This window comes from Bactrocera tryoni, chromosome 3 (genome assembly GCF_016617805.1).
Source record: "Bactrocera tryoni isolate S06 chromosome 3, CSIRO_BtryS06_freeze2, whole genome shotgun sequence".
In the NCBI taxonomy this organism is placed as follows: domain Eukaryota; kingdom Metazoa; phylum Arthropoda; class Insecta; order Diptera; family Tephritidae; genus Bactrocera; species Bactrocera tryoni.
The window spans coordinates 31,232,297-31,245,462 of NC_052501.1; the positions used below are offsets into that span (position 1 = coordinate 31,232,297).

Below are 13,166 nucleotides of genomic sequence, written 5' to 3' on the forward strand. Positions count from 1 at the left end.
ATTGGAAAAACCGTTGGCACAAGTGTATAATATCTCATGGGGATTACTTTGAAGGGGACAAAATAGATATTCATGAATAAACAAATAATTTTTGAAAAAACACAAAATTCGCGATACTTTTTGAACACTCCTCGTATGTTATCTAGTCTTGAATGTATGCTCACGCAAACGATATCTCTAGTAAAAATTCATATAAATTGTCAAAATGTTATTTCTTGGGATTCGGAAAATATACTACACATAATAGAAAGCGAATAATTTGAATAATGTATGAAAAATTCCAAAAGTGGTCGAAATTGAAAATTACTACTAGTGCGACAACTCACGAAATAAATACGTCGGAAGCATTAAATTTTACAACTATGATGAAAGATGGGATCCATCGGAGCATGTGCACGGGACCAGATACCAAATATTTATGGTAAAGTATCGAAATTCGTATAACAGCATGTACTTGTGCCAAAAATGGATAAAATTAGGACAATACATCCGCTACTTAATAAGGATATTTTCGGCCATTCGATTGTGACTAATTACTCTAGCTGACACATACTACACATGATTTGATAATGATTTTCGTTAGTCGGGGAGACTTTATGCCCAATATTTCGGTCAGTGTGGGAATTATTTATATCCAAAAGTTTTGCGTGAAAACATGTTCGGGAGTATACCATACATGAATATTGTCAAACGTGAATGTCATCTTCCCCTATCTTCGATGCACGAAATATAGTGAGTTCCGTTAATTTATACGTGAAAACATGTTCCATTCATTTTGACTTTAAATTTGTCTAGTAAGCGTTTATGTCGGTCAATAGGTGTGTCATTTTAGTGAAATTAGGAGGACATTTTTTTAATGTGGTTTAGAGCTGTATAGAAATGAAATTGGTCTAGCCTAAGTCTCATATCCCCAATATACTAATTTCCCGTCCTCAGGTTCATTGGTTCCTTATATATCCGATGTAATAAACTTTTCTTCTTTTGTTGAGTTTACACATACATATCTAATAGGAATCAAGCTCTTGGACAAGCAAAATGTACTAATGAAACAAAGTGATATGGTCATAGAGAATATAAGTAATTGAGATACCAAACTCCACTATAATCCATCCGGTTTCTTTCAATAATGGATGTTGAATTCTTACGCAAAACTGTTTAATATAACTATTTGAAAAGAATTGGAACACCCGAAAATATTTACTTATTTTAAATCTTTGCAAATTGTGAGAGTATAAACGGTTCGGTTACACCCGAACTTAGCCCTTTATCACTTGTTTATTATAATTTGTATACTCAAATATGTACATATTTTAAATTTGAATATCAGTTTTGTGTTTATTTCGCTCATTAACAATCGAGTAGGAAGCAAAAGAAAGAACAGAAAGAAAAGTGTTCGTCCTTTCAAAGCCCCCAACTGTTTATAAATATTTTGATATTATTTTTCCCCAATTCCAGTTAGAATCCATAACTCAAAAATAAATTGCTTCCAAAATATAAATAATGAATTCCATAAGCAAAGGCGTCGTGGCAAAGAAAGCCGTGTTATGGATGACCTATGCCAGTTAACGGACTTTGGTAAATCATAGAAAAAAGACTTTGTAACTCAGATAGAACTTCGAGTAGCTATGTACATACACTTGTGGCCACGTAAAGCTTACCATTCAAATTTTTCAAGTGTTGTGCATATGTGACAACACTTTATAGCGGTACTTTTCGTTATTTATCAATAATATTAAGAATTAGAAACAAAACCCATTCAGCTCTTAAGAAAGTATAGTGGTAAGCTTTGCGTGTATATCGACAAGATTTGAGTTCATACAGATCAGTAAAGGCTATTACAGTTTATTGTTGGGGGAATGAAAGTTAACCAAGTTATAACTTTCATGTCTAAGAAGTTGCTGAAGCATGTTTTGTCAACAATACGAAGAACATTATTTTGTTAGCTGCAATCTCCTGCAAAGAAGAAATAGACCAGGGATAGGATATCTTTTGGAAGAGGGAAAGCAAAATGATCAGAGAGCCAACGAACTCAAAATATAAGTGTTAAGATGAAAGCTGAAATGATATTGATTAGACTGCGAAATAATGTTACCAAACAGAATATTAGAAGATTAAGAATTAGATTAAGATTGTAGCATTTAAAAACACAAATCCTGTTTGGATTTAACTAGCTGTCGTCACAATTATCAAGAAGTTTTCAGTTTCAAAGTGTTTAGAACTGATAGTTGTACGCTTAATTTCGGCACTTTATTTAACAATGAAATGATCGAAAGCGAAGAATTTGGGAAATCAACGTGTTGGTATTTATAAAATCATAACACTCTTATAATGTTTCAATAGTAATTGGTTTATTATAAAACATGAAATTCAGAAAGTCGCTGAACAATATATCATTAAACACAATCGTCTAATTCGCAAAGTTAGTAAAGTGCGCACGGGAGCTAGATGAGGGGAATATCAGTTTACGGAGGGAAGGTCATAAAAAGTTGCGAACAAAATCAATTACATTCCTCCGTAACTTAATGTTCATCGCAGAATCAGGAATAAAGGGATGTTCAACTTATTCCAGTGTGAGAGCGCTTCAAAATTAGCGTTTTTTATAACATTTTCCATTATGGCCAGATTGAATAAAATAATAATTTGGTCATTTAAACTAAAACGCCCAACATTTAGTACGAATAAAAATTACTATACAGTGGTTATTTATTATATGTAAATATTTGTAAAGTATATTAGAACAACTGACTTTTGACCTTTCAATACCCAATAAAAGGATTTAAGCTTGTTAGCTCTCAATCATTGAATGTTTTTAATCATTTTCCATTGAAAATAATACTATGATGCTTCAAATTACAAAACGTTTCATCAAATACCTTTAAATTTCACAAATTTATTTAATTTTCATTGTTTTACATTTTTTATAAGTGGTCTTGAACGATGCAACAGATCCCTATATTTACATATTTTTTGGTAAGATTTCAATCTGGTCATCGCTCGTTTCCAATTGCTAAACGTCAAAAGCATCTGAACTCAATCAACTGTCAAAGTACAGGAGGTTTTGACGTTTAGCAATTGTTCTCTCACTTCCAGTGAGAGAGGAGTTGGACACCTCTCTATCTCTGGCAGAATGGTTGCTGCAATACTGACATTGTATATAAATTAAAGAGCCGATGTTTACTTCATATCGGAATTGTACAGTTGTGTGAACAAAAAGAGGTAAACATAATTTGCAGGTTTTAGAGTTTCTCATTAATATTTGTTTTTATTTACCTTTACATTATGGAAAATTGTAATCACTGGTAGGAAAAAATTATATGAGTTATACTTGTATCTAAAAACAATTTTATTTAATAAGAAAATAGCACATTTTAAAATTTCACAACACCTTATGGTTGTTCCTATTTTGTTCACACCACTGTACATGTGGTAGAACAGTTTATGGTGGTGATGTGTGTTGTAAAAATTCATTTTAGCTACAATTGGAAAAACTTTTCTCAAGTTGTGGGCTTTTATACATAGTATGTACATATGCAAGGCAGTTTTATATATCTGCATATATAAAAAAGAAAAGATACTTGTGACCATAATATGTATATATTTTGTTTAAACATATTGCAGTTCCATTTAATGAAAATGCTCATATAAATATATTATTTGTGATATTTTCAGTTTGGTTGTTTTATCAAAATATTCAAAGAATTGAGGTTTTTTATACTCTCGCAACAAAGTTGCTATTATACGAGTAGTTTTGTTCACATAACGGTTGTTTGTAAGTCCTAAAACTAAAAGAGTCAGATATAGGGTTATATATACCAAAGTGATCAGGGTGACGAGTAGAGTTGAAATCCGGATGTCTGTCTGTCCGTCCGATCGCCCCGTGCAAGCTGTAACTTGAGTAAAAATTGAGATATCATGATGAAACTTGGTACACGTATTTCTTGGCTCGAAGATGGGCAAAATCGGCCAACTGCCACGCCCACAAAATGGCGAAAACCGAAAACCTATAAAGTGTCATAACTAAGCCATAAATAAAGATATCAAATTTGGCACAAAGGATCGCATTAGGGAGGTGCATATTTGGACCTAATTTTTTTGGAAAAGTGGGCTCTATAGAGTCGTTTCCTTCAGGCATTTCCATATACAGTTCAAAAATGGAAGAAATCGGATAATAACCACGCCCACCTCCCATACAAAGGTTATGTTGAAAATCACTAAAAGTGCGTTAACCGACTAACAAAAAACGTCAGAAACACTAAATTTTACGGAAGAAATGGCAGGCTTTTTTTAAAAATTGAAAATGGGCGTGGCGTCGCCCACTTATGGACCAAAAACCATATCTCAGAAACTACTGGACCGATTTCAATGAAATTCGGTATATAATATTTTATTAACACCCTGATGACATGTACGAAATATGGGTGAAATCGCCATTCTTCCAATATAACGCTATTTTGAATTCTATCTGATGCCTTCTCTGTATAATATATACATACATTAGGAACCAATGATGATAGCGGAATAAAACTTTACACAAATACGGTATTTGAAAAATATGTAAATGACGGATAATGAAATCTCGATTATCACTTTATCATGCGAGAGTATAAAATGTTCGGTGACACCCGAACTTAGCCCTTCCTTACTTGTTTTATAATTGTTTTGTTAAATTTCAAAGATCTAAGTTACCTCTGGAAATGTATTAAAATAATAATTCGCGCTATGGAAAGGGAACATGTATTTTCAAAAAAAATAAGAAATCATCAAGTAAAAATATATTTGCGCGGTATGGCATTATTAATTGGGAGTGGCTAATCACACAAATAGAATACAAACGATAGTGGCAGAAACAGAGAATTCGGCTCCTCCCTTCGCTACGAGCGGCAAGCGTTTTGTTCTCGTTTTCATTCGAACAATGTTGCCATTACTCAATACGCATATTTAGTTTTGTACACATCTAACTTTTCAATTATAATTTTTCATAACATAAAATATCAAAACTGAAATCAAATTATTAAAAATAGTTAATATATTTATAAATAATAGCATTCGACTCTGATTTTGAGTTAGTTTAAGAAAATTTCGAACATATGAAGACATTTTCTATAATTACTACAGTGTATCGAGATTGGCAACCCTGCGTTGTGAGAGAGCAATCTGTTGACTCGTTTCTACGGGGAAAATCCAAAATAGTTGCAAATTCTATGGTAAGCGGGCGGTAGAAGCGGTGTTGGCTAATCATTTACATTGCGCTCTCATAAGATTCATCTGGGCATACATATGTATGTGTTGGAAGAAACAGTGGTTCATAAACTGAAGTTATTATTGAAATTACTTTTTATAAGGAAGTTTTACAATAATGCGTGTAGCTACAGCAAATAAGATTAAACCACACATAGAATTTATTACTTCAAATAAACTAAATTAAATGCTGTTATAAAGACGTATTAAAAAAAATTATTACTAAATTTATTATACTTTTTGTTATTTGTCTTACATTTTATAAATTTATAGCAGTTGCAAAGAAAGTTAAAATTGTAAGGCAATTTTGCAGTTATTACCCACAGTGCAACTTCCCATATATGCGCACGCTCTCATTTGTAAGCATGGTGTGCTCTCATTTGTAAATATGGAGTGTTAAAATACGTTGCTCTCACTTCCCTCTTCATGTTTGCCTGCGATGATCCCCTCATCTAGCCCTCAAAATGTGCGCTGGTGCCCGAACGGGCAAAACGCCACTGAGGGCTAATATGCCCACCCCTGCTGTAGAGGAAGCCGAGAAAAGCATACAACCCCAAAAATACAATTAAAACAATAAAGCACGAAGGTGGTGGAGTGATGGTATGGGGTTGTATGGCTGCTGATGGTGTTGGCAAACTCGAAATAATAGAAGATTTACGGACCACCGTGCTTATATAAACATTTTGAAGCGAAATCTGAAGCCAAACGTAGAAAAATTGGACGTGTCTGAATCATTTTATTTCAAGCAGGACAACGAACCCAAGCACATGGCTCATAAACAAGGATGTGCTTGGCGTACAATGTCCCGAATTTACTAGAGACACCACTATAGAGTCCTGATCTTAATCCAATTGAGCATATTTGGAACTTGCTCGGAAGATGGATTAGGACTCATCATATAAGTTCAAAAGCTCGACTAAAAGAAGTACTTCAAGAGGAATGGATAAAAAAAAGATGTACGATATACACAAAAGGTTGTGGAATCGATGCCAGACCGCCTTAAGTCGTCATTAAAAACAAGGGCTACCCCAGGAAAATATTAAAAGCATACATACACATTTAGATATATTTATCAATTTATTTTACTTGCAAATAAATGTACGAAGACTTTATTGTAGTTTAAATATTGAAATTCTTCCAATTTTTATGAATAGTTTTGAAACGATTTAATGAATTGTATTTATTTTTCATTTAATATAAAATTAAATGTCATAAACAAATACGCATTAAAAGTTAAAAAAAATTGAAATGTGTAACTGATTTTTATCAATGAACTTTTTATTAGGTGCTGCACGAAGACTTTATGTTTTTTCTTGAAGACAAACTGAGTTGCACGCGATATAATTTTTCTATTCCTCTCGTTGCGATTTGTGATTGGCACATTGCTTTCATGAATTGTGTTGCACAAACAGCAAATATTGGAATTTTCTTTATTTATTTAAAACAAAAATGTTGTTTCGTTTGGAGTTTCAAAATTTAAATTTTTTGATAAATGTAAGGGCTAAATCATTGACAATATACGTACATATCAATTAAATGCAAAGAAAAATTAATTTTTTGAATACACTTTGGATAAAATGAAGTAAAGACGTGCGTTTCTCTAGATCAAGAAAATAACATATATAGTTGCCCCTGACTTATAACTTTTAAGATATTTCACTACTTTTAACCTAGTATATACATATTTTGAATGAGTTTTCCATTTGTATTATGCACTTAAAAAATAATATTTAGGACAATATAGTGAAATGTATATTGTTCCTGAATATTATTTTTTTAATATTTATTGCAAATATAGCATTTGGTTAAATTCTGTACATTTGCAAAATAACAAAAGAGTTGCATACTAACAAATAAAATGTATTGCCATATCTGCTTTATTATCAACGAAAGAAAGAAAATTCGAGTTCGGCGCGGAAGAAATCTGAATACCCCGATGTTGGCTCGACAATGGAGTATTCTTTAGAATTGGATCAACTAGAATTAATTTTTAAAGCGTGGCCAAAGGTCAGGTAAAAAGTTATAATGCCGTGAAAAGTATAACCCCCTTTTTAACGTTTCATTTTCTTTAATGGGAATCATTCCAACAGCAATTGTACTGATACCTTTTACACTAAGCACTGTTTCTTTTTTCTTGTTTCGCTTTTACTTTTAAATTTGGCAAATCAAGTTTTATGATGCCAGTCAGTAAATAAATCAGTTATATATTTAAAATGACTCGTTTTTTTTTATAAAACAAAGAAAAACAAGTAAGGAAGGGCTAAGTTCGGATGTCAACGAATATTTTATACTCTCGCATGATAAAGTGATAATCGAGATACCGTTATTAGCAACTTTATTGCGAGAGATGATGCCCTCTGAATTACATGAAAATTTCTGAGAGATTTACCGATATTTTAGGTGAAAAATTAGGTTAGGTTAGGCACTGAGTTCTTCGTCTTCGATATCAGGGACCTTCAAAAGTTATAATCCGATCACAATTTTTCCACAAGTGATACCTCAGCTCAAATACCGTATTTGTGTAAAGTTTTATTCCGCTATCATCATTCATTCCCAATGTATATACTATTATACAGAGAAGGCATCAGATGGAATTCAAAATAGCGTTATATTGGAAGAAGGCCTGGTTGTGAACCGATTTCACCCATATTTTGTACATGTAATCAGGGTGTTAAGAAAATATTATATACCGAATTTCATTGAAATCGGTGGAGTAGTTCCTGAGATATGGTTTTTGGTCCATAAGTGGGCGACGCCACGCTCATTTTCAATTAAAAAAAAAAAACCTGAGTGCAGCTTCCTTCTGCCATTTCTGCCGTAAAATTTAGTGTTTCTGACGTTTTTTGTAGTCGGTTAACGCACTTTTAGTGATTTTCAACATAACCTTTGTATGTGAGGTGGGCATGGTTATTATCCGATTTCTTCCATTTTTGAACTGTATATGGAAATGCCTGAAGGAAACGACTCTATAGAGTTTGGTTGACATAGCTATAGTAGTTTCTGAGATATGTACAAAAAACTTAGTAGGGGGCGGGACCACGCCCACTTTTCCAAAAAAATTACGTCAAAATATTCCCCTCCGTAATGCGATGCTTTGTGCCAAATTTCACTTTAATATCTTTATTTATGGCATCCGCGCCGCGCTCCAAAAAAAATAACCATGGCAACCCTCTTCTTATTGTGCAAATGCAGAGAATTGTAACTAAAATAATTAAAATAAAGATTTATTTACAAAAAAATTAATATACAGAAACGTTATAGTGAAGTGTTAGTAAGTGAAAAGTGCATAATATAAGTGAAAAAGTTCCTCACAATATACAAATTATCAATGTAAAAGTTGTCAATTTTTCAACTTTAAATGCAAATATCTTTAAAACTATAAGTCAGCGGCAACTATATATATATATTCTCGTGATCTGGAGAACGTCACCTTTCCAGTGATACCCATTTTATTCCCGAAATCAGGGGATGCTATTCTAAATCCCAGCCAAATTTTCTATTCAAATTTCTTGAGGTATAAAGTTTTTTTCTTAATTATGTGTAAATAAGTCAAATTTAAGAAAAATACAATAACGATTTAAAACTATTTGTGCATATGCATAAGCGTAAAAATCATTTTTGGCACAAAAGTAATTTAATCTGGAAAACATCTATTCGCCTATACCAAGGGTTCAAGGACTCCAGAAAGTTTTCCCAAAAAAAAGTATAGCAAGTTGAATACCGTATTTTCATTTCAATCGGTTATATAAATAAAAAATTAAAACAGTTTTTGAAAATAAGAAAAACCAATATTACCACATAACTATCAAAGATGATATTATTTCATTAAAACAAGTGGTACTGCATTAAAAATCTTCGAATCTTCGGAAGTTTGTATTAAACGTAGTCGTTATAGTCTCACCATCCACTTTTGTATAGTTTAGAAAGCTACGTATGGTTCATTGTTCACTGAACAAATAACAAAAATTCAGTATCACATACTTATATTTTAAGCCGTGTATGCAATTACTGAATATATTCACAAAATTGAACAATCATTAATTTTATGCGACAAATGATATTGTTAGAAAAATCGATAGTACCAATTAATGAAGATGCGTCATCACCTATGTATACATAGTCTTGTGTATATATTGCTTAAAAAAAATTCTTTAGAACACCTAGGGTTGAGAAAATGGTTATCAAATGGCTCTTATTTTTTACGTAGGATACAGATGTATCTTTTAGAATATATGCAGATTCTGAAAAAATAACAAGTGTATCAAAATAAGACGGCATAAACCCACTAGCCGTGAAGCTAAATCGATCAATTTTTACAAAGCACTGTTTTTCGAACGATTTTACTTACTTTCAGAATTTTTTTTAACTCCGAACACAAGTAAAGTTAGATAAACAAACTTGTTCAAAATATATTAAGACGCCCAATAGACAGAAAATAGATTTTTAGTAACTGACAGTTACATATACACATATGTGAATATTTCATCTCACGATGTAGCCATACTTTAGAAATACTTGAAACACATAAAGGTGAGTACTATAATCAATTCCACAATAATGACGGCGGTAAATTACAAAAGATCTCAGCGTGTTGTATAAATTCATTTTCTACTAAACAAAAACAAGCCGGTATAGCCATCTCAGAGGTTAGTTAAAAAAACGTATAAATATATTTTAAAAAATGTTTTTTTTGGTACCAAAATAAATAAACTTTCTAAAAAAAGGTATGCTAATGGTCCAGGGGAAACTTTAGTATATCATTCCACGATTTCAGGGTTGGATAGAGGAAATGCTCCAGATTATAAATGTACGCTTTAAAAATGCCAATATGCCAATGCTAAGCTAGTATGCAGCTCTGAAGAAATCTAGTACTAATTTTGAATAAATTTTTCTCATTACAATGCGAACAGATTTGTTATACGAAGCAATGGTTCAGACGACGATGTGAAGGATACCACCACAGTCGTTAATGCCAAACCACCTCCAATATATTTGCGCGAACGTGGCAGTAATACTCTTGTTGCGAAATTAAGTGAAATTGTTAGCACTAACAATTTTCACACAGCACCTTTGAAAAAAGGCAATATAGACGACACAAAAATTCAGTCCTACACTGAAAAAAGTTTCATGGAAATCGTTAAATTTTTGTCAAATAAAAATAAAAAGTATTATTTGTATCAACTGAAGAGCTGTAAGGGCCTAGTTGTTGTAATTAAGAGTCCGCCTCCAGTAGATTCTAGTGAAGAAAAAGAAGCATTGGTTTTGGTATTAAAACTATAGTAAATATATTTAATAGAAACAAAGTACTACAATGTTAAAAATTTAATTGTTGCCGAACTCTAATCAACTTAAAAAAAAATGAAACACATCCTATATACAAGGTCTGTCGCAAAAGAAACAGAACTTTTTAAATATAACTGTTTCTGGTGGCGCCACCTTTTGGTGGGTATATGGAACAAAACGTTTGATCTCTTGCTAACATTTCGTAAAAATTGGATAACTACAATCGATGTTATCGATCAAAAAGTGTCACAGCTTTTGGTCATCGGTCGTAAAATGCATTTTGAACAAAGAGCAGAAGTCAAAAATAAAGACAATGCTGATTTGTTTTTACGATTCCGAGGGTATTGTACACCGAGAGTTCGTCCCACCTGGCCAAACGATTAATTATCTTGGTGTTATGAAGAGTCTTTTTCACGCATTCGTTGTGCTCGAGCACAATACCGTGAGGCAGGGTCCTGGCGCTTGTTGCACGATAATGCGCCGTGTCATCGGTCGACGCTTGTCACTGATTTTTTGACAAAAAACTCCATATTAACCATTAATCACTCACCCTACTCACCTGATCTGGCACCCTGTGATTTTTACCTATTTGGAAAACTTCATTTGCCCATGAAAGGACACTGGTTTCAGGACATTTCAGCTATCCAAAAGGCGACAACCGATATTCTCAAGAGCATTCCGAAAAATGACCTTAAACACTCATTTGAAATGCTAATTGACCGGGCTAAACGCTGTATCGAAGCACAAGGAAACTACTTTGAATAAAGAAATATAACTTTTGAAAAATATTATTTTTTGTTGTTTTTTTAACAGTCCTGTTTCTTTTGCGACAGACCTTGTATAATCTGAAATATTTGCTGCATCGTAGTGTAACTGTTGAAGAACCACATAAAAGAAACGGTTCGGTACAATGTAATAACTGTCAAGAATGTGGGCATACTAAATCATATTGCACCCTTAAGAAAGAAGAATTAAATAAAAAATGCAGCAATTGTGGAGGAAATCACACTGCCTGTATATAAAGATTTGAAATCGAAGTTGTCACAGGGTATTCAAGCACGTCGTAACCAAATGTTACAAACACCCCGTAATGAAATTATAGCAACCTCAGAGAAAAGGGATCATATCACCTGAATAGCACTTAGCAATACATTGGAATTTATCAATTTGCTGGGGCTAGGTGAGACGTTGTGACCTAGGAGAGAACACAAAAGACCTTAGGTCGTGGCGCAACCCTCATTTACTTATCTAATTTAATCTATATGACGGAATTGATATAGTTGGAAAAATCAGGTGGAGAAGGACCTGGCTACACTTGGAATATCTAATTGGCGCCAACAGCGAAAAGGAAGAACGTTGAAGCTTCCAACAAAGTGGAAGTCTTCCTCTTTCTCGGCTAACACCGGCGAGTACTACGTCGAATACAGTTCATTGTTTCATCAAATGCGATATTCACCGTGGCCAACGCGCAAAGTACAATACATTTTCATGCGGAACCTTTCTCTCTCCAAAACTCGTAATGCTGACTAATCAGTTGTTGTCATCGTCCATGGCAGTTTGTTCGTCGAGAGAGGACTTTATTTTTCAATTGCCTACTTAGTCCGAAGTTGCACTTGTTGGGAAGAGATATTCTGCATTGAATTTCGAAGCTGACGTTGTGGGTGGCGTTGATGCTTGTTCCAAGATAGACGAAATTATCTACGACTTCAAAGTCATGACTGTTAACAGTGACCAGACCCATTTGCTTAGCTTCCTTATCCATTGTGGAGTAAGCAAAACTAATGGAGCGGTTGTTAGGGCCAAGGATATCAATATCATGGCGCAGATTGTGGGATCTCCCTTTTTGTGGATTGAGTTGAAATCCGGGTGACTGTCTGAGAAATAAAACTCCCGTCGGTGTATGTGTAAATGGGATGTGTTGCCTCTTCCAAATTTTCATAGAAATGAAAACTGATCTGTCAAACTAGTCAGACAGTTCATGAACTATATATTGGCAAATAAATTAGTATGCCATATATTGTATTCCATAGGCAATATGGAGTCTCCACACCATTGCGTACAGAAATGCACTTAGTATAAAATAAAGTTTTGCCTGTCGAGATGCTCCGTTAATTACACTTTCTCCCATTCAATCGAAAATTGCAGAAAAAGTTACAGTGTTGGCGAACAGCTGGAGAAGTGTCAATATGGGGATTCTCTTGATGTTGCAAGATTGTACGATGACACGAAATGCAAAAATCCTACACCGAAATATGCAAGGCACGAGAGCATCCATTGCAGAATCTAGAGATACATAAAAACCGCTGATCTTATCAATTTATTGTAAATGACTATTGTGATTTGGGGTACCTTCGACATTCATTATTAACAAAAAAACATTAGCAAATCTTTATTATTTAAATAAAAATTATAAAGTCTATTTAGAACATTACTTTCTCAACAATTAAACAGCGTAACATGTCGTTATGTAAAATAACAGCTAAACCAGGGTTGCAATTATATTTTTACGTGTTATTGTACGAAAATAAACATGGGTTTTGGGCTGACATATTGTAAGCCATTGCAAATAATTTCTGCGATTTTTTGTTGTTGTGCCGTTGCACCAAGTGGAAAATTCTGCAACTCGTACATCGTGCAGAGGTTTT

The 13,166-nt window shown here is 33.4% G+C and overlaps 1 protein-coding gene across 1 annotated transcript in view; it reads right to left on the reverse strand.

The window, feature by feature from the left end:
- The window catches only part of LOC120770052 (lissencephaly-1 homolog), a 37,667-nt gene extending 28,614 nt beyond the window's left edge, over positions 1-9,053 (reverse strand). The window contains exon 1 of the mRNA XM_040097171.1: positions 9,034-9,053. Coding sequence (XP_039953105.1) covers positions 9,034-9,038 — 5 coding nt within the window. The 5' untranslated portion in view covers positions 9,039-9,053. The remainder of the gene's footprint in view (positions 1-9,033) is intronic.
- Between the last annotated feature and the right edge of the window lie 4,113 nt (positions 9,054-13,166).